General features: G+C 36.8%; 3 protein-coding genes across 4 annotated transcripts; 2 read left to right on the top strand and 1 right to left on the bottom strand.

Moving 5' to 3' along the window:
- Window positions 1-580: 580 nt before the first annotated feature.
- Window positions 581-1,195, top strand: LOC125392530 (keratin-associated protein 13-1-like). Of its 2 annotated transcripts, XM_087896971.1 has the most exons (2): window positions 581-811; window positions 902-1,195. In XM_087896971.1, exons 1-2 carry the CDS (start codon window positions 581-583, stop codon window positions 1,193-1,195), a joined length of 525 nt encoding a protein of 174 aa, XP_087753097.1. The 2 variants fall into 2 exon arrangements, with proteins under 2 accessions (XP_087753097.1, XP_048278274.3); XM_048422317.3 differs by having other exon boundaries at window positions 581-1,195.
- A 10,518-nt stretch (window positions 1,196-11,713) lies between these two features.
- On the bottom strand, window positions 11,714-12,229 carry LOC125392984 (keratin-associated protein 13-2-like). The gene has a single exon (XM_048422978.2). The coding sequence runs from the start codon at window positions 12,227-12,229 to the stop codon at window positions 11,714-11,716; it is 516 nt and encodes a 171-aa protein (XP_048278935.2).
- Window positions 12,230-20,914: 8,685 nt separating this feature from the next.
- Window positions 20,915-21,439, top strand: LOC148122907 (keratin-associated protein 13-1-like). Its single transcript, XM_087896963.1, has one exon. The coding sequence runs from the start codon at window positions 20,915-20,917 to the stop codon at window positions 21,437-21,439; it is 525 nt and encodes a 174-aa protein (XP_087753089.1).
- The last annotated feature ends 4,284 nt before the right edge of the window (window positions 21,440-25,723 follow it).

Genomic DNA, 25,723 nt, shown 5'->3' with positions numbered 1-25,723 from the left:
ATTCAGGTTATCTTGGCCTTTATGGTTAACATTTCTTTGTGTGGAATACAGGTAAAACTTTGTAATCTATGTGGAATAATTTTGGAAACTGAACATCAATGGTGACAGGTAAGGTTAGCCTTTTGTAGGTTCCACAAAATTCTCAAAATAACACACTCAGTTCATTAATATGGGAGATGCGTGTTACGAACATCCGATATCATAGAAATAAATTATTTTTTATAACATCTGACAAAACGCATAAAAATTGTGTGAATAGAAGAGCAGGGATTTTCCTAGACATGACGGAATAAGCATCAGTCTCATGGCATCTCTGACATAGTAGTAGCTCATTGTCCTAACTATAACAAAATGACAACACCCATAAATATACGGTGCAGAAAATTATTCAAACACAACTGCAATTACAGAGATTACAGTTCCACATTTGTAAACGAGGAAGCACACAAATGCATCAAGAATGAGACTGTTGGGTACCACACCTGTTGCTGAGAGTATATAAACCCAGCTCTCCTCACAGTGACATCCAAACTCAGAATCCTCTCAGGTACATCCAGCTGAGCTCACATCTCCTCTCAACATGGCCTACAGCTGCTGTTCTAGAAACGCCTCCTCCTGCTCCTTTAGGCGCTGCCTGTCTTCTTCACGTTCCTCCTGCGGCTCTTCCTACCCTAGCAATCTGGTCTACACCACTACCAGTTGCTCTCCCAGCCCCTGCCAGGTGGAATCCTCTGTGAACACCGGCTGTCAGGAGACCTGCATTGAGCCCACCAGCTGCCAGAGGTCCTGCGTGGTGTCCAACCCGTGCCAGGTGGAATCTTCTTTGAACACTGTCTGTCAGGAACCCTGTATTGAGCCCACCAGCTGCCAGCGGTCCTGCGTGGTGTCCAGGCCCTGCCAGACAGCCTGCTACTACCCGAGAATCTCCACAACTTGCAATCCCTGCCGAGGAACATATGCTGGGTCTCTGAGCTTTGGATCCAGCAGCTGCCATTCCCTGGGCTATGGATCTAGAAGCTGCTGCTCAGGGGGCTGTGGATCCAGTAACTTCAGATCTCTGAATTGTGGAGTGTCTGGATTCCCTTCCTTGAGTTTTGGATCTAAATATTGCTATCCAAGCTACTTGGTGCCTATTTCCTGTCAACCTTGTTACAGACCAATCTATGGATCAGGCCTCTATGGCATCAGCTGTTAAGTCTTTATGTTTTCCTATGTCAATGTCTATACTCTAAAGCTCTTGTTTCCCTGCCTAACTCCTACTGATATTTTATCATCCTTCCCTTATCAGCTTCCTCTCCGAACTTCAGCAGATTATGAGATCAGTGGGTCACCCAAAATTATGTTCTATTCTCTGTACTAATGATGAATTCAGACGCTATTTGCTTTCTCTCTAAGACTGTTTGAAAAATAAAAATTTCATCTAATAAAGTTGTGCAATCTGATATCTTCATGCCTTGTTCACATTATTGTTTCTTCACTCAGTTTCTGCACTTGTGGTTTGGAAGACTTAAGATCAGTACCATTGTCCAGCTGAATTTGAGGAATACAATATGGCATTAGTTCGCTTTTCTTTATTTGGAAGTTGTCAGTTCTAGGAAGTTCATTATTCATGTCCAAACAACAGGGCTCACCTAGTGTGAATTGCCTGAGATTAAAGTACATGAATATCTGTTGAGCCAAGAAAACAAAACAATTAGGATGTAAGCTAGAAATGCCAACACCAAGAAAAAGATATTACATAATTTACAAGCTGATTTTTTTTTATATAAGAGAAATATTAAGTCTAGTATTTGAATGTAGATTTTCAGTCAGGAAAAAGGAGCTTTCAACAATTCTCAGGACTGATAGACATTTACATATTGGTGTACATGCTAATTTCCTGTCTCATGTGATTGCCTAAGGATCCCTGCACCTCATCCACACACATAAGGACAAGGACAATAGTCTTGGATCAGGAGGTGCTAGGAGCCCCCTACCACCTCCCAGGCTGAACTCCAATCAACTGAAGGAAAAGGCAACACTTCTATGAAGAGATTTAATTTACTAGGCTTTCTCTGTGTTCAAAGCAAGTTGGCTTCAATTAACATGACATAGAATCTTAAAGAAAATTTAAGATTACATGTATTATGGGCATTTAAGGGGGAAAAGAGGGAAAAATCACTGAAAATATGCATTTTTATTAAACTACTGGAATGTAACATTCTAGAAACATTTGGGCCATATGCAAAGATTCTTGGAGTTGTCTACTACTGTGTCTGATAGAGGGAAGGACATTTCCCCTTACCTTCTGTCCTTTAATGGTTGATATTTATACTTTTCTGGATATTCACAACAGTTAAAGGGAGAAATGACAGCAGACCCTCCTTGTAAAAACTGAGATAATGTGGTATGTACACAAAGATATATGGAGTATATATCCATAATAAAGGCAAATCAAAACAAATAAAACCTGTGAGGTTAATGAGACAGGTGTGATAGAGTAAATCATTCCACGTGAAATGATTTCCAGTGAGGCTAATGACATAGGTGTGATACAGTAAATAACGCCACTTGAAGGGATTTGTGTATTAGTCAAAGTCACAGAGACTTTTGGCATTAGGGTTGCATATGTATTTTTCCAGATCAAGAAATTTTGCCAGGATTTGATCTAAAAACTTTGACAAACTTCAATTCATTTTTTACTTCATTCCATTCCCCTCCTGTCTGAAACGCAAGATCTTTTTTTCCCCCACACATCTAATGGTTTAGTGAGAATCATTCATCTAGTATTACCTTGATTTATGTAGCATGCTCTGAAAAATGATCAGACAGAGGCTATGGTGTATCATGTGGGAGTTACACAGCCTTTATAAAAAAGAATAAAAATACAATGATGCAATAGAGTGCATGAAGGCAATTATTCAGAAACTAGGAAAAACTATGAATGCCAACATTATTTGGAACATACATGCACATATATTGCATTTCTATTTTCAATTTTGCTAGAATGTTGCAACTTGGCTGGAAATAGCACTACCATCTAGTATGTCTGCCATGATTGTAAATATATCCCTATGTACTCACTTTATTTTCCATGACATCATGAGCACTTGTGGCTATTATCATCACTGTAACAACAGTAGTAAAATTTTGGAGCGTTTATGAGGGTTCTTAAGATTGGATTGTGAAACCAAATTGCTAGAATTAAATAATGTATTTAAAATGCTTGGCAAGCCTGAAGTGAAACTGACTGTATTTTATCCTCTGTGATCTTTTTCTTTTGCTAGTGACATATGTACATATAGTCAGTGATCCTCATTTTTGTTATTTTGTGTTTTTTTGTCTTAGTTTACTTCTCTAAATATGTCAATAAAACATTGACATGAGTGAAAATGATGGAAAACAAATTAAATATGTGTCAAAGTGGTATGTCAACAACTCTTTGCATCATCTAATATAGATTAACATCTTTTATAGCTATTTTTCTATTTTTATTCTTTTAAAGAGCACACAGGAACTGTGACATATTAGTCCCTCAAATTGAGTGGTTTTATTGGGTTGAAGATCCTAGATTTTCATAAGGATTTCTCATATATCTTTCATTTTGTTTAAGTGTTATGAAGTCTTAGGTACTCATACCTACAACCCTCTATTCTTCAAGTCTGTCACCTCAATATTCCTACTTATTTTATCCATGGCAATTCAAGATGCTCACTCCAGTGTTCTTTTTCGAGTATCTTGCCTTCTATGTATTCTCTAGGCTAAATATAGAAAATAGTATTTTCAAAGCTAGAATCGATCAGAATGACAACATATTGAGATTATATATTTGTTTCAGAGTGATAGCACCCAATATGATTTGTTCCCATTTGCTTCTATTTACCCAGACATTTTATGGTTCCATTCTATTTACAACTGAGTAATATCCCATGTGTATAAGTGCTGTATTTTTCTCATCATTTGATAAGTATCTTGACTGATTTGAATTCCTACTCGCTGTGAATGAAACCACAAGGAATATGGCTGTGCAACTGTCTCTGTTGTAGGCTACTGCCACTTGAATATATGCTCAGGAATGATTATAGCCTGATTTTGTCGTATTTCTATTTCCAGTTTTTGAGAAATCTCCAGAACAAGTCCCACAGTGATTGTCCTAGTTGACACTATCACCATTGTGTATAATGGTTTTGCTTTGATTCATCCATGTGGGTGCATTCATGGTCATTTACTCTTAATCCTACCATATCTGAATGGGGGTGAGATCAAATCTTAAAGTGGTTTTAAGCTGTATTTTCTTGATTGATAAGTATATTGATAGTTATGTCTTTGTAGTTGCTGTTGTTTAAATTTGAACTAACCATGTGTATTTCTTGTTTTGGGAATTCGTGTTTACCATAGCCAATTTTCAAATGACTTTGTATCAACGTATTATTTTGTTGCTTTTCTAAAACCCAATGGGTGTATTTGTTTGCCTTAAAAACTACATCATATATTCTTATATTCTTTTTTATTTTATATTGATTGTTACACCTTTCATATGCCAGTGTCAAACTTTATATGCTAGTGTTTTAAATTTATAACTTTGTGGTATAATTTGAAACTGGCTATGTTAGCTTTTTCATATGTTGTTACTGTGTTCTGTGCTCAGTATATGGGAAGGCTATTGATTTGAATGTGTTATTTTATTACTTAGTCACTTTTTGAAATTACTTCTGAAATTTCCTCATAGTACTAAGGGTACTGTTTATTGAATCTTTGGGTATTTTAGGTGTAGAATCATATTATTTGAATATAGAAATAGATTGACTTCTTAATTTTTTTCGTGTTGCTCTAAGATTTTAAACACTATTTTGAATGAGAGTAAAGGGGTGCACCCTTTCTCTTTTCTCAACTTTAGTGAATGCTTTCCATCTCTCTCCATCAAATATGTTGGGTATAGGCTTCTCATATGTGAGCTTCTTTATTTTGAAATATGCTCCCCCATCTTTAATTTCCTTATTATGTTTGCCATAAAGGAAAGGTTTTTGTGACATTTTCTGATTATGATGTTAGTGTAACACTGGCTTCATCAAAAGAATTTTGTAGCCTTCAATCCTTTTTCATCTCATAAAAGAATTTAAGTACTGTTATTAGTACTGTTAATACTTCTTTGATGTTCTGATAAAATACTGTAATAAATTTATTTAGTCTCGTGGCTTATTTGTTGGAGGAATTTTTATAGTAGCCTCAATCTCATTGCTGGTTACAGATTTTTTTATTATCACATTTCTTCTTGGTTTAATTTTGATATGTCATGTGTTCCTTATAATTCTTTAACTTCTTAAATGTCTCCTTTTCCAAATGTATTTACTAATTTCTAATTGTATTTACTTGTGTATTCTCTCATTTTATTTTGTTTAGATTAGTTAAGAGTTTGTTAATGCTGTTTATTTTAACAAATAACTAACTTAGTTTTTATTGATTTTTATGGTTTATTTTTCATTTTTGTATATCTTTTCTGATTTTATTTGTCTTTCAATATATTACATTTAGGTTTAGGTTTCGTTTTTATTGTTATTCTTAAAACTGTAAGGTAAATTTATAAACTATTAGTTTTAAATTGTTGAAAATTGTGATGTAGACACATAGTATTATATAATTTTTTGTAGCATGTCCTTTATGTTCCGAGGATGCTGGAGTTTGCAGAAGTTGTGGGAAAAGCCAGCATTGGCCTTATGAATGAAGATCAACAAGGGACAGGCAAGACAATTTATTTGCATAGTTTGGAAAATTAAAGTGCATGATATTGTAGATACATATTTAAGATTGCAATAGACAACAGCTCTAAGTTCTGAAAATGCTGAATCTATAATTACACATCTATTAGAAGTTATAGCCTTCATGGGGATACCTGTACAAATTAAGACTGACAATACTCCATCATATGTCTCCAGTAAGAAGACATGAAGAAGATTTAGGCATATCACAATGTAAATCATAGTACAGGCAAACCACACCATTCTACATGACAAGCAGTTATAGAAAGATCTAATTGTACTTTAAAAGATATACTTAATAAACAGAAAAACAGGAGATAGACTATACAGTGTTTTATTAACTTAAAATGTTTTAAATGCTAATGAAAAAGTAACAGCATCTATGGAAAGAAATTGGATAGTAGAAAAAATCTGCTGAATTAAATCATCTTGTTTATTTTAAAGAGGCATTCATTGACCTCAGAATGGAAACCAGGATATGTGTTATGCCGGGGAAGATGTCTTACCTTTGTTTCCACAGGAGACAAAAAGCTGTTTATATCATAAAGGTTGAAAAATATTAGATTTGAACAGGAGCTACCTCATGCTAAAGGAGAGGAAATTGTTCATCAGACATTTTGGTCATACAGTTGAAACTAACTTGTAAAAACTAACAGAAGGCTTTTATTCAATCAGACACGAAAGAATAAAAATAAAATAATATTTTCAAATGATATTTTTAACCAAAAGCACACTAAACTTACTGTCATGAATTGAAAAATAGGTATTTTTTAACCCTTGTGTGTTAATTTCATGTCAGAATATTAGGTGATAGATTGCCACATAGCCCATGCTATCTTCGACATTAGCTTTTGAGTTTTCTTAAATAAACAGCATATTTTTGGTTTTTGGTATTAAAAACACAATTAAGAGATGTAAATTCTTTTAAGATAAGTAAAAGGTTGCTACAGTTCAAACATGTATTCTAAATCAGTAAGTGGTGGAGTGATTTGGAGCTAAGATAAAATGTTTGAGCAGGGCAGTGGTAGTCCATGTCTTTAATCCCAAAGAGACTAGTTCATCTCTCTAATTAGTTCTTTTTCTAAATTCTAGGGATAGAGTGAATAAGGTGGGGGGGGCAAGACTTTAATCCCAACATATCCAGGGGCTCTAATTGGTATGTTTTTGCGCTATAGAAAGCACGTACCATATTTACCGATTATTATAAAAACGCTCTACAGAGTTACTAGAAATGCAGCTGATTTCCACTGGGGACAGGAAAAGGAGAGCAGCTTTTGTGAGTGCTGGTAAGATCTTCTCCACTCATGCAACCCTGACCAGTATCAAACAGGATGATATTATGATTATGGATATCACAAGTATAGGTGAACTGGCAACTGGAAACTTCATAAAGCACAAAGGAGCCCACCAACTCTCTTTTTGTTGACTTCAAAAGCTTTCCATATATGGAGAAAACATATTCTTTCTTTGAGATGAGGCATGGAGTACCTTATATTCAGTAATTGCCAACCACTCTATGGTTATAGGGTGTCCTTACAATGATGGATAGGATCTGTTCTTAGACAACTAAGAACACAACTAAGTTAAAAAAACAAAAGAAAAAAAAACAACTATATTTTCTCCAATTCATGGTGTATTTGCAATGGTATGAATATATGGTCATAAAAATGGAAAACCACTCAATGGTAGATAAATGGCAAGGATATCTTGTCATGGGAGTCGTGAATGGAAATGGCACACCCTAGCAAAGCTTAGTAAAGACATCAAATATTATAGCTCATAAAGGCAAGACTAAAAAATGTCTGAAAATAATAAAATAGTTGACAAAGTGTCATCATGTTGATTAAAACTAACATATTCAAATTTTCTAGGGACAAATTCAAAATATCCATAAGAATGATAGATTACTCATTAGAAAAAGTTGACAGTTTACCCCTAACACTGAAAAACAGGGGAAATGGAGAACCAAACTAAACAGGACAACCCTATGGGAATAAATATTTTAAGGACGCCATAGTTCGGCAGTGGTCAATACCTTAAATCCCACCCTTTGGGAAAAAGAGGCAGGTACATAATTTAAATTTAAAACCTACTTTTTAAAAGAAGGCTGAAATTCAAACTAAATGTCCACTGTGGTCTAAAAATAAATACACTTAAATCATATATATATATATATATATATATATATATATATATATATGATACCTATATCCTATATATACAGTATATAGTTATGATTCTCTCTGCATAGTTTATGGTATTTTTGGTTTCAGAATTTCAGAAGAATTTTTTGATGGAAATATAATACTTTTTCTGTTGACAAAATCATTTAGCTGTAGGTAAGAGTGGGGGGTGTGTAGGTACCAAGGTCTTTTTCCCTTCTTCCTGGCTATTCGCAGGGCCTTGTGACCTCCGGCTCCCTGGAGATTCTGCACTAGCACTGGCTTGAGGGGATAGTTTAGGAAGAACCTGGCTCTCTTTGTTATGGTGATTCCACCTGTATTCAAGGTTCTAGCAGTGGGCTCCACACACCTGGCCCCTCCCAGCTGATTCTGCCTGAGGTGCCAGGGCCTTTAATCCCCTTCTCCTGCTCCTGATGGGAGGAGGCCTTGCCCTTTTGATCCCCCTTGCCCACTGGTATAAATACCTGACTTGAGTTTAATAAAGTGGCCATTTACTCTTGGTAAGTGAGCAAGGTCTCTTTTGTGTGTGTCTGTTTTAAACCCTCAGTACAATCGTCCATTCTCGTGGGCCAGAGTTCAGGAAGGTCCGCGCCTGGATCGGGTGTGGGTATCCACAGGAAGGCGGGGTCTTACAGGGATGGGGTGGGGTAAGGGGAGATGGGGGAGAGAAAAAAGGGAGAAGGGGAGGAGGATTGGGGAGACCTTGGGGGAGAGGATTGGTTGAGATGGAGGAAGGGCAGATATGGGAGCAGGGAAGAAGATATCTTAATTAAGAGAGCCATTTTAAGGTTGGTAAGAGACTTGACCCTAGAGGGGTTCCCAGGTGTCCAAGAGGATGTCCCCAGCTAGGTCCTTGGGCAGCAGAGGAGAGGGTGCCTGAACTGTCCTTGTCCCACTGTCACACTGATGAATATCTTGAATATCACCATAGAACCTTGGTCTGGCAATGGAGGGAGATAGAGACAGAGACCCACATCAGAGCAATGGACTGAGCTTCCAAGGTCCAGTTGAAGTGCAGCAGGAGGGAGAAGATGAGTAAGGAAGTCAGGACCACGAGGGGTTGGTTCACCCACTGAGACAGTGTGTCTGAGCTAATGGAAGCTCACCAAGGCCAGCAGGACTGGGACTGAATGAGCATGTGATCAAACTGGACTCTCTGAATGTGGCTGACAATGGGGGCTGACTGAAAAGCCAATGATAATGGCACTGGGATTTGTTTCTACTGCATGCACTGGCTTTTTGGGATCCTAGTCTGTTTGGATGCACACCTTCTTAGGCGTGGATGGAATCAGGAGGGCCTCGGACTTCCCACAGGGCAGGGTACACTGCCCTCTCCTAGGACCGAGAGGAAAAGGGAAGGGTGAGTGGGGGAGCAGGAGGGAAATAGGAGGAGGGGAGGAAGTGGAAATTTTGAGTGGTATTATTTATAAAGCAATAATTTTATTTTTTAAAAAAAGGAACGTCCCAGAGTTAGGGTTGGGAGAGGGTTTCGCTTTTATCTTTCCAGATAAAGATAAGAAATCCAGATAAGAAACTGTATATGTTTCACGGAACAACTGAAACATCATCAAGGAACAAATCACAAGAAAAAGAGTAAATTGGCCAAATGGTATCACCCACCTCAAGCTGATTGGCCAGAAATCCCTGCTCATAGCCCCAGATTAGCACTGCCACCCATGCCACTATGTTACCTGAGTGCCTGCCCCTTCCTGCTGTAGAGCCACATGATGCTGAATGCTGAGTTCTACCTAGCCAGGTTTGCAACTAAGCTAACAAACACCAGCCATAGGTTCATTTTTAGCCTACAAACTTCTCAGGATATTCAGATGGTTGAGTTCTTATGAGACTGATATGAACACTTTACAGTACTTTGAACCCAGAAATACTTAATTTTAGACTACCAAATAGTTAGATACTGTGGAAATCTTGGCAGGAATAGCTTCATTATTGTAAATAAATTTACTGTGTTAGAGTTCAAACCTTTCCTTTGCGTTGAGACAAAAGTGTCAAATGTTTCAGGATGTTTGATCACACTCTGGACCTTGAGGTGGTCTTATTTATTAGTAAAACCTGTTTCTAGTTGTGATGTGGATTGGCCAGTTCATATACCTTTAATCTAAGAGATTACTTCTTATTTTAACGAGGATTAAATAAAACAGTATCCTATAGATCAAGACAGAGCAATCAACCTGATGACAGGAAGTAACCATAGAGAGTAAGATCAAGTCTGGAGGATGGATAGAAAGATACACAGGAAGTAGAATGGAGGGGCACTGTGCTGAGGAGTCTTGTCTGAGACACCATATGAGGTAAGAGAAAGCACCTTTTTCTGGGATATCAATAAGAGGAGGAAGGTCATCTGGGCGATTTCTTTGCCTCTCTGAACAAGCTGATTTTCACCATAGCATCTGGCTCCTGAGTCTTTATTGGCAAAGTGGAAGGATTGGAATTTTGTTTTTTGAAAAAAAAGCAATATACAGACGGATCTAATTTCATGAAATAAATTCTACCAAATTTAAAACTAAAAAATTGAGCCAAGTCCGGTGAAGTCCATAGGTAGACACTCTCCTTTGCTGCCTTCTTCCAAGGCTTCCCAGATATGAATGCTCTTTGCTGAGGCAGCTATGATCTCATCCTCACTTCTCCCTCAACTCCTGCTGTGGAACTCCTGAAGTCTGAGTACTTTAACCCTGTTCTCCAGCCCACAGACTCCACTGTATTGTTAGAGAATCCCTGCCCTGGATCAGCCCTGGCACTTTCCTTTGGGTCACGAATGAGAGAGCCCTAAAGTTACAGTCTATGCGTTCCTGTCTCTGGTCATCTATGATCTCTTCCAGGAGACCAGTACTACCTTCTGGACCACGCTGATATAGTAATAGACAATACACTATTCCTTTCTTTTCCTGAAACTTATTTCAAACTAACTACACTCAAATCTTTGATGTTGACAATCAGAGTAAAACGAATGAGTAAAACTGTTCAGCATTGTTTCTAGGTTGGCTGGAGCTGAGTTGGAGAAGCATCAGGAAGATGCTTTGATTCCTAGACCCAGTTATTACCACTTAAGATGGTTGTCATTCTCCTGTCAAATATTTTGAAAAGATAGGCAGAAAGAGTGCCTAAACCCTGGGTGGAAGAGATATCAGAATTTCAGATAAAAAGAAGGACATGTCTTGAGATTCTTTGGAAGCTGACCATTCTATTCTCTTGGTTGAAAATTTGTATTAACATAATAGACTTAAATAGCTTTTTCTCTGAAAATATACATAAACCCCATGAGGTATATAATAATACACTCTTGATGGATAACATTTAGTCATATACTTCAATCATAGGCAATGCTCACATTTATGAGCCTTATTTGCATTCAAATTACAGTCTTCCAATTACTAACCACTACAAATAAGGAATATTCCCCCAACCAAATTAATTATTTGCAAACACAAATTGCATAAATTTTGATCTTTAATTAAGTCCCATGTGTCCATAAATATAAATATAATAACAATATAATAATAGTATGAACAATGAATTAATGCCTCTGATTGCATAAATTTATTGGATTAAAATTTTAGTTTTCAAATATGTTTGAATGAACAGCAAATAGCAGAATATCAATAACAAAAAGTTTAGGCATAATACGGGATTACACATTAAGCTTCTAACAGAGCTTGATTATTAAAGAATTGTTGGTGGAAAGACAAACAGTGGAAGATGAGAATAATAGATTGTCTATAGGACATAGAGAATTTGATTTTGATATTATAGGGATATGGAGACTTAGCAGTCAGATTCCTAGAAGGCAATGCCATAGATTGATCTATAACAAGAAGGTTGGAATGTTGTAGAAGCCAAGTATTCTGGGTAGAAGAATCTAGACCCATAATACAGGGAAGGGAATCCAGAGATCCCACAATTGAGAGATCTGAAGCCACTGGATCCACAGCCCCTTGAGTAGCAGCTTCTGGATCCATAGCCCAGGGAATGGCAGCTGCTAGATCCAAAGCCCAGAGACCCAGCATATGTTCTCCGGCAGGGACTGCAAAATGTGGAGCTCCTCGGGTAGTAGCAGACTGTCTGGCAGGGCCTGGACACCGCGCAGGACCTCTGGCAGCTGGTAGGCTCAATGCAGATCTCCTGACAGCCAGTGTTCACAGAGGATTCCACCTGGCAGGGGCTGGGAGAGCAACTGGTAGTGGTGTAGACCAGATTGCTGGGGTAGGAAGAGCCACAGGGGGAACCTGAAGAAGACAGGCAGCGCCTAAAGGAGCAGGAGGAGGAGGACTTCCTAGAACAGCAGCTGTAGGCCATGTTGAGCGGAGATGTGAGCTCAGCTGGATGTACCTGAGAGGATTCTGTGTTTGGATGTCACCCTGTGGACAGCTGGGTTTATATACTCTCAGCAACAGGTGTGGTACCCAACAGTCTCATCCTTTGATACATCTGTGTGCTTCCTGGTTTACAAAAGTGGAATAGTAATCTCTGTAATTGTAGTTGCATTTGAATAGTTTTCTGCACAGTACATTTATGAGTGTTGTAACAAAGGTCAAAGAGCTACTCCTATCTACAAAATGCTATGACTATTTTATATTAATGCCTGCCCCATCATAGCCATAGCAGCCCTTCCCAGTCCTCTACTATGGGCTACCTTCTTGTACTTGATGGTATACTCTTGCTTCTGCTAGTGAATGCTTCTTCCCTAAAACCGGAGAAGGAGATGATATTAGTTATCTGGATACTGGATCGGTTTCTATATGAATGAGAACATTCATAAGAATGTTCCATTTTATCAACCCTATTGCCATCCTGTCAACCTTCCTTATGGTAATTCAGTGTGGGGATATCAGAACACAATTATACCATGTAATTTATAGTTACACATTGTGTATCAAATTGAAGAGTGACAGATTCAAAATAGAAAGAAGCAATGTACTAAACAGGGCAGCTGGCGACTGGGGATGGGTATTGGGTGTTTACAGGGAAGGTGTTGAAAGTATTTACCTGAAAGAGCTCCAGTTCTTTCATGAAGGGAGGAATATCCATAAGAATGAAAATGAAGGAACATGAAGGGACTTCACAATCTTTCCACTGAGCTCTTTAATTGTGTTTTTTTTTTATTTTAAAATAGGATTTTGGAATATTTTAAGGCTGTCTTAGAATGTGTTATCTCTCCTCTGCCCTTTCCTCTTCAGTAATAAGACTGAAAGTATATGCCATCTTCTCCTACTGCACTTTTACACTGTGATTTGGCTAGTTTCATTTCCCTAATAATTTTTGGCTAATTAATAATACTTAATGTTACTTATTCTTTTTTTCATTACCTGCATTCATAATCATTGAGATTTTTAGCCTTTACAGTATGCTTCCATTTCTCATGGTTTTTGGATATTTTGGGAGCTTACAGGGATACATCCCTGTATCCAACACTTATCGGCCCATGTATGAAGTGCATAAATGTGTAAAGTTCTATCTTCCTCCTCCACCTCTTCCTTGCTTTATCTTCCTCCTCCTCCTTTTTTCTCCCATCTGTTCTTCCTCCCTTTTACCTTTATTTATCTTTTTGTTTGTTTTGTGCTTAAATTTTAATTTGCATCTATTTTCATCTTTGCTTTCATTTACTTTTATTTGTTAGTTAATTCTTTCCTAGACTTAAAGTTGAAAATACGATTAAGAAGCTTATTAAATTCTCACTGCATAAGCAGCATTCCTTTTTTGTGCTTTTTTTTATTAATTTATAAATGTTTCCACTTCCGCCCCTCCTCCTAATACCCCCCCACTTCCCGCACTCCCTCTCTTCCTCCCTCTCCAGTCTTAAGAGCAGTCAGGGTTTCCTGCCCTGTGTTAAGTTCAAGTTCCTCCCCCCAACCCTCCAGGTCTAGGAAGGTGAACATCCAAACAGACTAGGATCCCAAAAAGCCAGTACATGCAGAGGAAACTAGGTTCAAATGAAAAGCAAAAGGAGGGAGAACGTGAGCAAGGAAGTCAGGATCAGAGGGAACCTTCATCCGACAATGGATGGAGATGGAGACAGAGACCCACATTGGAGCACTGGACTGAGCCCCCAAGGTCCAAATGAGGAGCAGAAGGAGGGAGAACATGAGCAAGGAAATCAAGACCGTGAGGGGTGCACCCACCCACTGATACAATGGGACTGATTTAATGAGAGCTCAACAAGGCCAGCTGGACTGGGACTGAACGAGCATGTGTTCAAACGGGATTCTCTGAATGTGGCTGACATGGGGACTGTCTGAGAAGCCATTGATAACGGCTCTGGGACTTGTTTCCTCGGCATAATCAGCATTTCTTATGTTCACTTATAGAATATTCTGTGCTAAATATATACAAACAATATTCAGACAGAATGGGGATGTACTACTAGAGTTTATAGCAAATTTTTCACATATCTCTATTAAACACAATCCATTTGCAATACTCATAAACATTAAATGTATAGTAATATAAAAAATTCTGTAATTGTAATATAAACTTTATGAAATTCAAGGAAAGAAGATATGAAGATAAAAATTTAGCTATTCTAATTTTTTAATATAATTCATATGTTGTTATTTTGTGTTTCAGGCTGAAGAGCCTATCAATAAGATAATGATGGAAGTATACTTTTCCACATAGTTTTTGTTGTTGTTTCATAAATAACTCTTTAATTATTCTTGAAAACAAAAAGGTGTTAAATACAAATAGTAATTCTATAAGGTGAGAAATAACTTGTTACTTTATTTCTCAGGTACCCTCCAAGTTAACTGGTTAATATGAATAGTTTATCTTTCCTTTGTCTCTGTAGATATGTAACTTTGTCCTTATAATTTGAGATAATGTTTGAAGTTTTTAAAAAAGCCCTACCTTTGAACTAAATTCACCTGAGATTGTATTGTTTCATCTGTATAGCTCTCTGTGATTATTTTACCTAATTATCCATAGAAATAGAAAAACTACATTAATTCAAAAAAAATGTAAATCTTGGGAGGTTGCGCAAACAAAAGCTTCTGATATTTGATTATGTATTCTCATCAGTAGATGATGAGAATATGTCTTTTGATGTTTGAAGTATTTCCAAAGAACCCCATCCACACAGAAAGTCATGGCTTCTGATATACCTATATAAAATGTCAATGAATCTGTCACTCACAGTTTCAGGATCTAGCTTTTAAAGCTGACTTAGATTGGAATCTCCATGAACAAAACTATTATCTGTTGTATTGAGAGTCTATTGTAACACTATTAAGGGTCTCAGAGTGTATTCTTTTCATCATACATCACTAAATTTGAACACTTTAATTCAAAGAACATCTGACTCCATGTGATCAAAATGTGCTCATGACAGAAAGACTCCTACATGCCATTCTGAAGCACACTTCTCCCTTTAATAAATTCTTAACATTTTTCTCAAGATACCACTTTTAAAATTTTATATGAGATCAGAGATATACTGCTTGGTATCTAATAAACATATTAATAAATCCTTTGGGCTGGATAGACAGGTCACCAGTTAAGAACACTTGTTAGTCATCCAGAGAACCAGTTTGATTCCCAGCATCCATGTCAGGCAGCTTACAATCACTAATAGTTATAGTGCCAGGGAATCTAATACCCTTTTGTGGCCTAGAGGGCTACCCACATGCACAAGTATATGAATACATGCTCACACATATAAACTAAAATAAAAATTAATCTTAAAACATTCTATACTTTCTTGATTTTGTTCTAAAGTGAATTGCAAACAGGGATTCCAGGTCCAGAGAGACTGGTCATGTTTTAGAACACTTTTTCTCTTCCAAAGGAGAGAGTTCAGTTCTCTGGACACACATGATTGTTCACAACTGTCTGCAACCACAGTTCCATAGATTCACAGCATCGTCTTCTGGCCCATGTACATGGTGCACAGATATTTAGGCAAACACCTACATTCAAAAGATTAAACACAGTGATTTTAAAAATGTTTATTTCAATCCACACTGCTAGTTTCAGAGATGATTCTACAAACAGGACACGTGCTAGAAAAGAGGAAAAAAATCAAATGTTAACACCTGAGCTCAATTATAACAAACTCTTTTACTAGGTTTCAGCATACTTTCATGAAGGAAAAGGTGTTTAGGAAAAATTGTATAGTCATTTTTGTAATCAGTGATCAGGGTGTACTCAAGACATCTCTGTGTTCATGGTGTACCCAAGATGTCTCAGTGTTCAGGGTGTATTCAAGACATCTCAGTGTTCAGGATGTACTCAAGACATCTCAGTGTTCAGTGTGTATTCAAGACATCTCAGTGTTCATGGTGTACCCAAAGCATCTCAGTGTTCAGGGTGTATTCAAGACATCTCAGTGTTCAGGATGTACTCAAGACATCTCAGTGTTCAGTGTGTATTCAAGACATCTCAGTGTTCATGGTGTACCCAAAACATCTCACTGTTCAGGGTGTATTCAAGATGTCTCAGTGTTCAGGGTGTACTCAAGATGTCTCAGCGTTCAGGGTGTACCCAAGACATCTCAGTGTTCAGGGAGTATTCAAGATGTCTTAGTGTTCAGGGTGTACCCGGAAGTCTCAGTGTTCAGGGTGTACTCAAGAATCTCATGGGATACTAGCAACAGTAATGCTAACAGATATGAGATGCTACATTGAAATTCACAACTACAAGAAAAATGAAAAGAAATAAGGAAAGGATAAATTAGAATGACAGGAAACAGAATAATGTGAAAACATGAAGTTAGAACTTTTTCTATCTCTGTGGAAGGCAGAGATATGGGGCATAAGGATGATAGCATTAGACAGAGAAACCAGACCCTCAGAGCTGTAGCATCTGAACTGTTCAAGCTTAAAATGTGTCAACACCTTAAGGTGGTAGACTCTAAGATTGCACCATCAATTTGTTGTTGGGTTTTCTGTGCTGCCTGGTTCCTGCAATTGTGTAGTCCCACAGAAAACACATAGAGGTCTACATTAGTTATAAATGGATTGCCCCATTAGCTCAGGCTTCTTATTAATTCTTATAACTTATATTAGCTTATTAGTTTTGTGATGCTACCACTTGCCTTGGTACCTTATTCAGCAAGGCAGTCACATCTTACTTCTTCTGTGACTACATCACAACTGCGGACTAGGCCTTCCTTCGTCTGAGAATTCTCCTGTTCTCACTGACCCACATCTACTTCCTGTCAGGTTGTCCTGTCTACATTTCCTGCCTGGCTACTGGCCAATCAGCATTTATTTAAAATATTGACAGTATACAGACCATTATCCCACACCACTTCCACCCTTTTTTTTAATTAAAACGAGAGCTCTGAATCTAATATCCTTTGTTTAGCTTTTTCCCTCACTATTAGCCATAGCAACTTGTTACCAACCTTCTTAACAAAGGAAAATAGTCATACTCCATATTTGGGAGTGTGGGCATAGATTTCCAGGCTAATTCCTGCTGGTTGGGGGTGTTGATAATCTTATGAGAACCTAAATAAAATTTAGATTATGATCAAGTACAGACTGGAGTATTCTATGAGTCTTGATCATCTCAGGCAGCCATATTAAATATGTTCTGGATGTAGAACTCAAACATCTGGGCCACCTTTCCTACCAGAGATTTCTCAGGTGGTCATCCTTGATCGAAACTGATTTTTCTTAACTCAGAATGAATCCACAGCCTCTCATTTCCTGTGGAAACAAAAGCAAATCCTCTTCTCCAAAGTAACATACCTATTGACTTCAATTTTGAAGTCAAGATATTTTCAAAATACCTGTCTTGGATTATTTCAGCAGCATTTATAAACAAATATATTTTAGCAGCTGTTGCTCTTTCCTCAGCATTCAAACAATTCAAAGAGAATAAAATAACATACAGTAACCAGATTCTCTGTGTGTTTTCCATCTTTACATGGTTTTATTTTAAACTCTGTTTTTTTATTTTTATTTTTAAGTTTTTGGCTTTTTGAGACAGTGTTTCTGTATATCTTTGTCCTGGAACTCCCTCTGTAGAGCAGGTTGTCCTTGAACTCACAGAGTTCTGCATGTGTTTCCCTCCAAAGTATTGGGATTAAAGGTGTGTGCCACCACACCTTGAACTCACAGACTTCTGTCTTTTTAAATAATACAGTTTCTGTGTGATTATTTTGGGTCTAAACTATCCAGGTGGCCAGGAGGAACCAGTGGGCCCCCTCCAACAATTGGCACCCACATAGACAACTGCATCCACACAAAGCCTGAGAGAGCTTGAGAAGTAATTCTAGACAAAAAATACAGTTAAGCACAGCTTATTGATGGCATCAATAATCATTTCTATGTCATGTGAATATAAATAAATATTTAAAAGTTCTATAAAGTTATCAGTTGCAGATTGCTTAAAATATTGATTATTTTAACCAAGGAAAATAGAAAAAAAGAGAAAAATTTACGAATATGTGTATACATCATGTAGATGTGTGAATACACACACACACATTGTCAGGGACATTTTGAAGCTCTGCAGAATGATAGAGATCTTATATGAGCTAGAACTGATCTGGTTAACCTGTAGCTGTGATGACCTTAAAGTTCTATCCTGATTTGGGCAGCTGGGATTAAGGCTGAAAGAATTTCTACAGATTTATGGGACTACAGAACAAACTTGGAATTCTGAACTTTTCAAAGGCTTAGGGCCCTGAGAAATATTTCAGATCTTAGAAAGCCAATTCTGACTTGCAAAATTGAATTTCTAATGGGAAAATTTGTATAAGGACACAGGACAGAAACCGAAGTTTAACCTGTATCAGTTCTTGATTGGACTGAAGTGATCTAGGCTATGTTAGTCTTTATTCCTGCAGCCTGGTAGAACTCTAACAGCAACAAATCTCTAGAGGAGGACAAAGACTTTTTCCATGTGTTATTTCTCAGAGCAAGGAAGGAATGTAAGAAGCCTGAAACACAAAAGAGTGACAGAAATTAGAATGTAGATCAAAGGATTCTTGTATGGAAGAAGGAAACATTCAAAAGCAGTCCTGTTTCTCACAGCATTGATCCAGTCAGCAGCACAGTGCATGGATGATGGGGACCCTGCCAGACTATGTTGTCTAGTGATAAAGCATTCCTATTTGTTTAAATACAGCCTGACATTAGAAATTATGAAACTTGATAACAGCACATTTTCCAAAACCCACACCCATCATTCAGGGATACAGGACTACACCCATGTGAAGAATCTGACAATACGAAACAGGAACATTTTATGTTCAAGAAATAATTTCACCTGGGAACAGAAGATATGATTGAGAAATTTGTGAGGAATATAAAAATAATTCAATTGAATTTAACTGAAAATTTAAAAGTAAAGCAACTAACTTGAAAAAAAATATGGATGGGTTCCATCAGGATCCTAAGCACAACTGCAAACAGAGTGAACTAAATTATGCGTACAGGGACTTTACAAGCTAGAGGTCGTGACAAAATGATTGGAAAGGGAGAAAGCACTTGAGGAACTCAGTTAGAATGCCCATCTTACTGGTAACTGGAGCTGAAAGTAACAAGAGGGATGAAGTAGGGGTTATATTTGAGGAGACTTCAGTTGAGAATGTCAAGTGTTAAACAAAAATCAATGACGAAATAGTAAAATTGAAGTGATTTAATGTGTCTAGTCAGTAGAGAGATCAAAGACGGACATAGCAGATTTGATTTAGACAAAGATTTCAAACAGGCTCAAAAACAAACCCTAGTTATTTTTGTAATAAATTATTACCAAATTTTAGTCATTTTCTTGGTGAGCCCCACTTGACATTTTCAGGAGAATACATCTTTCTGAATTTTGTGTTGTCCACTATCAGTAGGTTTTCTTTATAATACAGTATAAACAAAATTTGAGGTATTCAAAGTCTTGAATTAATTTTCTTCACCAGCTTCTCCCTTAAACTGAGGGCTCAAGAGAAGAGAAATGGTCCCTCTGACCTATTAAAGATACAGGATTTTACATTAGGGATGGGGGAAACCTGTGCAAATGTTGAGTGTCACAGCCCACTAGGAATTTCTTTGCCTTCTCTGGACTTAGCCACTACTTGGAACAGACTATGGCAAACACAGTCATGAATAAATATGGTTGGATTTCAGATGTGAGCAGGAAGAACTAAAGTGAATAAATTCCCCTGTGACTTAATGTTTGAGAATGAAAACCTCCAGTCATCTACACAGATGAGATTGAGGATCTTAGTCCTCCTATCTAACAGATGAGATCCAGTATCTAGGTCCTCCTATCAGACACAGATGGGATCCACTATTCTTCAGTCTTCCTATCACACACTGTCAGTAAAATTTGTTCCCTCCTCTCTTCTACAGCACTTTTCTACATTGATTCAATTGCACAAAGGTTTAGATTTGGCTCCTTGGAATCATGACACATCATTGCCTTGTGCTTGCTCTAACCATTTTCAATCTTTCTTGGGTTTTCTTGGCCTTTATGGCTAACATGCCTTTGTGTGAAATGTACAGGTAAAACATTGTAATCGATCTGGAATAATTTTGGAAAATGAACATCAATGGTGACAGGTAAGGTTAGATTTTAATGGGTTACACATGATTCTCAAAATAATACTCAGTTCATTAATATGTGAGAGGCATATTACAAACCTCCAATACCATAGAAATAAATTATTTTTGTCTAACGTCTGACAAAATACATAAGAATTTTGTCACGAGGAAGTGCAAGGATTTTCCTGTACGTGATGGAATAAGCATCAGTGTAAAACAGTCACTCATGGCATCTGTGACATAGCAGTAGCTCATTGTCCTAACTATAACAAAATGACAACACCCATAAATATACGGCACAGAAAACTATTCAAACACAACTACAATTACTGAGATTACTATTCTACATTTGTAAACCAGGAAGCACACAAATGCATCAAGGATGAGACTGTTGGGTACCACACCTGTTGCTGTGAGTATATAAACCCAGCTGTCCTCAGAGTAACATCCAAACTCAGAATCCTCTCAGGTACATCCAGCTGAGCTCACATCTACTCTCAACATGGCCTACAGCTGCTGCTCTGGAAACTTCTCCTCCCGTTCCTTTAGGCGCTGCCTGCCCTCTTCAGGTTCCTCCTGCGGCTCTTCCTACCCCAGCAATCTGGTCTACACCACTACCAGTTGCTCTCCCAGCCCCTGCCAGGTGGAATCCTCTCTGAACACTGGCTGTCAGGAGACCTGCATTGAGCCCACCAGCTGCCATCGGTCCTGCGTCGTGTCCAGGCCCTGCCAGACAGTCTGCTACCACCCAAGGAGCTCCACACCTTGCAGTCCCTACCGAGGAACATATGCTGGGTCTCTGGGATTTGGATCCAGCAGCTGCCGTTCCCTGGGCTATGGATCTAGAAGCAGCTACTCAGGGGGCTGTGGATCCAGTGGCTTCAGATCTCTCAATTGTGGAGTCTCTGGATTCCCTTCCTTGAGTTTTGGATATAGATATTGCTATCCAAACTATTTGGTGCCTATTTCCTGTCAACCTTGTTACAGACAACTCTGTGGATCAGGCCTCTATGGCATCAGCTGTTAAGTCTTTATGTTTTCCTATGTCAATGTCTATACTCTAAAGCTCTTGTTTCCCTACCTAACTCCTACTGATATTATATCATCCTTCCCTTATCAGCTTCCTCTCCAAACTTCAGCAGATTATGAGATCAGTGGGTCACCTAAAATTATGTTCTATTCTCTATACTGTTGATGAATTCAGACGCTATTTGCTTTCTCTCTAAGACTGTTTGAAACATGAAAATTTCATCTAATAAAGTTGTGCAATCTGATATCTTCATGCGTTGTTTACATTATTGTTTCTTCACTCAGTTTCTGCACTTGTGGTTTGGAAGACTTAAGATCAGTACCATTGTCCAGCTGAATTTGGGGTACACGATCTGGCATTAGTTCGCTTTTCTTTATTTGAAAGCTGTCAATTCTAGGAAGATCATTATTCATGTCCAAACAACAGGGCTCACCTAGTGTGAATTGCCTGAGATTAAAGTACATGAATTTTTGTTGAACCAAGAAAACAAAACAATTAGGATGTAAGCTAGAAATGCCAACAACAAGAAAAAGATAGTATATACTTTACAAGCCGAATTCTTCATATAAGAGAAATATCAAGTCTGGTATTTGAATGTAGATTTTCAGTCAGGAGAAAGTAGCTTTCAACAATTCTCAGGACTGATAGACATTTACATATTGGTGTACATGCTAATCTTCCTGCCTCATGTGATTGCCTGCACATCATTCACACACATAAGGACAAGGACAATAATCTTGGATCAGGAGGTGCCTTCTACCACCTCCCAGGCTGAACTCCAATCAACTGAAGGGAAGGGCAAGACTCCTACGAAGAGATTTAATTTACTAGGCTTTCTCTGTGTCTCAAAGCGAGTTGGGTTCAATTAACATGATATTGTATCTTAGAAAATTTAAGGTTAACATTTTTATGGACATTCAAGGGGAAAAGAGGAAAAGAATCACTCAACATATGCATCTTCAATGAACTACTGGAATGCAACATTCTAGAAACATTTTGGCCACTTGGAAAGATTCTTGGAATTTTCTACTACTGTGTCTGATACACGAAAGGACATTTTCCCTTTACCTTCTATACTTTATTGGTTGATATTTATAATTTCCTGGATATTCACAACAGTTAAAGGGAGAAATGACAGCAGACTCTCCCTGTAAGAACTGAGATAAGGTGGTATGTACATAAAGATATGTGGAGTGTATATCAGTAATAAAGGCAAATCAAAACAAACAAAATTATTGAGGATAATGAGATAGGTGTGATAGAGTAAATCATGCCACGTGAAGGGACTTTTGTAATAGCCCAAGTCCCAGGCATTTTTGACATTAGGAGTTGCATATATAGAATTCTCTAAGAGATGATCAGACACAGGCTATGGTGTATAGTGTTATGTGTGAGTTACACAGACTTATATATATATATATTTAAAAAGACTAAAAATACAATTATGCAATAGAGTGCAATAAAGGCAATGATTCAGTAACTAGGGAAAACTTTGATTGCCAACATTATTTGGAACATACCCACACATATATTATAGTACATTTCTATTTTCAATTTTGCTAGAATGTTGCAACTTGGCTGGAAATAGCACTACCATCTAGTATGTCTGTCATGATTGTAAATATGTCCCATCACAAGAGTCTCACGTTATTTTTCATGACATCATCAGTACTGTGGCTATTATCATCACTGTAACAACAGTAGTCAAATGTGGAGAATTTTATGAGGATTCCTAAGATTGGATTGTGAAACCAAATTGCTAGAATTAAATAATGTATTTAAAATGCTTGGCAAGCCTGAAGTGAAACTGACTGTATTTTATTCTCAGTGATTTTTTTTTTTTTGCTAGAGACATAGAAACATAAAGTCGGTGAGTTTCTTTTTGTTATTTTGTGGGTTTTGTCTTAGTTTACTTCTCAGTATGTAAATAAAAGATATTTTAATGACATGAGTGAAAATGATGGAAAACAAATTAAATATGTATCAAAGTGGTATGACAACAACTCTTTGCATCTTCTAATATAGATGACCATCTTTTATAGCAAATTTTCTATTTTTGTTCTTTTAAAGAGCACACAGGAACTGTGACATATTAGTCCCTCAAATTAAGTTGTTTTATTGAGTTGAAGATCCTAGATTTTTTTTTGAAACATTTCTCATATACCTTTCATTTTGTTTAAGTGTTATGAAGTCTTAGGTGCTCATACCCACAACCCTCTATTCTTCAAATCTGCCACCTCAATATTCCTACTTATTTTATCCATGGCAATTCAAGATGCTCACTCCAGTGTTCTTTTACGAGTATCTTTTCTTCCATGTATTCTCTAGGCGAAATATAGAAAATAGTATTTTCAAAGCTAGAATTGATCAGAATGACAACGTATTGAGATTATATATTTGTTTCAGAGTGATAGCACCCAATATGATTTGTTCCCATTTTCTTTCACTTACCGAGACATTTTATAGTTTCAGTCTATTTACAGCTGAATAATATCCCATATGTATAAGTGCTGCATTTTTTCCCATAATTTGATAAGCATCTTGATTGATTTGAATTCCTACTAGTTGTGAATGGAACCACAAGAAATGTGGATGTGCAACTGTCTCTGTTGTAGGCTATTGCCTCTTGAATATATGCTCAGGAAGGATTATAGCTTGGTTTCTGTTGTACTTAAATCCAGTTTTTGTTGATTTTGTAAAACCCAGGTGGCTGTATTTGTTTGCATTAAAAACTGTATCTAATATTCTTTTAATTTTTTATTGATTGTTGTCTCTTTTATATGCCAGTCTTAAGCTGTTTTAAATTTTATGACTTGGTGGTATAATTTGAAACTGGGTGTGTTGTCTACTTCATATGATTTTTATTGTGTTTTGTAATCAGTATAAAGGAAGGCTATTGATTTGCATGTGTTATTACTTAGTCACTTTTCTAAAATTACTTCTGAAATTAACTCTCAGTAATTCTAAAGGTACTGTTTATAGAATCTTTGGGTATTTCTAGGTGTAGAATCATATTATTTGAATATAGTAATAGATTGACTTCTTATTTGTATCTTCCTATTTATTTTTATTTTCATATAGCTCTAAGATTTTAAACACTATTTTGAATGGGAGTGAAGGTATGGACCCTTTTCTCTTTTCTCGACTTTAGTGAATGCTTTCCATCTCTCTCCATCAAATATGGTGGGTGTAGGCTTTTCATATGTGAGCTTCTTTATTTTGAAATACGCTCCCCCATCTTTAATTTCCTTATTATGTTTACCATAAAGGAAAGGTTTTTGTGACTTTTTTGATTATGTCACTGTAGCACTGGCTTCATAAAAAGATTTTGTAACCTTCAATCTTTTTCTATTTCAAAAAACAATTGAAGTAATATTAGTGCTGTTAACACTTTCTTAATGTTCTGATAAAATACTGCAATAAATTTATTTACTCTTGTGTCTTAATTGTTTGAGGAATTTTTATAATAGCCTCAATCTCATTTCTGGTTACAGATCTTTTAATATCATTTATTTCTTCTTGTTTAATTTTGTTATGTCATAAGTTCCTTTAAATTCTTTAACTTCTTTGAGATTTTCCACTGCTGTGAAATAGAGAACAATGTCCTATATTTTTGTGTTCAGTATTTCTTTTGGATCTCATTGATATTTGTAGAAATGTCTTCCTTTCCAATTCTAATTGTATATACTTGTGTATTCTCTCTTTTTATTTTGCTTAGATTAATTAAGAGTTTGTTAATGCTGTTTATTTTAACAAATAACTAACTTAGTTTTTATTGATTTGTATGGTTCTTTTTCTTTTCTCTACATATTTTTTTTCTGATTTTAATTATCTTTCAATATATTACATTTAAGTTTAGGTTTAGTTTTTTATTGTTATACTTAAAGCTGTAAGGTACATTAATAAGCTATTAGTTTTAAATTGTTGAAAATTATGATGTAGACACATATTAATATGTAATTTTTGTAGTGTATTCTTTATGTTCCAAGATATTGGCAAGCTGTGTTTTCATTGCAATGTGATTCAAGGGATTCTTTTTCATATTGATTTCTTCAATGTCACAATTACCATATAATAGTATGCTGTAGACTCTCCATTTGTTTTCTTTTTTTTTATAACCTCATGTTTATTGAAATCCATACAAACAAAAATAGTTGAAAATCTTTAATGAGGATTTTAACCTAATGAAACCTGGTAGGACCTTTTTTTAAGTAATTTTATTAAATTATAAAAGTTTCCATTTCCGCCCCTCCTCCCACCACCCTCCCACTCCCCCAACTC

This window comes from Myodes glareolus, chromosome 2 (assembly GCF_982192425.1).
Source record: "Myodes glareolus chromosome 2, mMyoGla1.1, whole genome shotgun sequence".
In the NCBI taxonomy this organism is placed as follows: domain Eukaryota; kingdom Metazoa; phylum Chordata; class Mammalia; order Rodentia; family Cricetidae; genus Myodes; species Myodes glareolus.
This window is presented reverse-complemented; position numbering and strand designations above follow the sequence as displayed.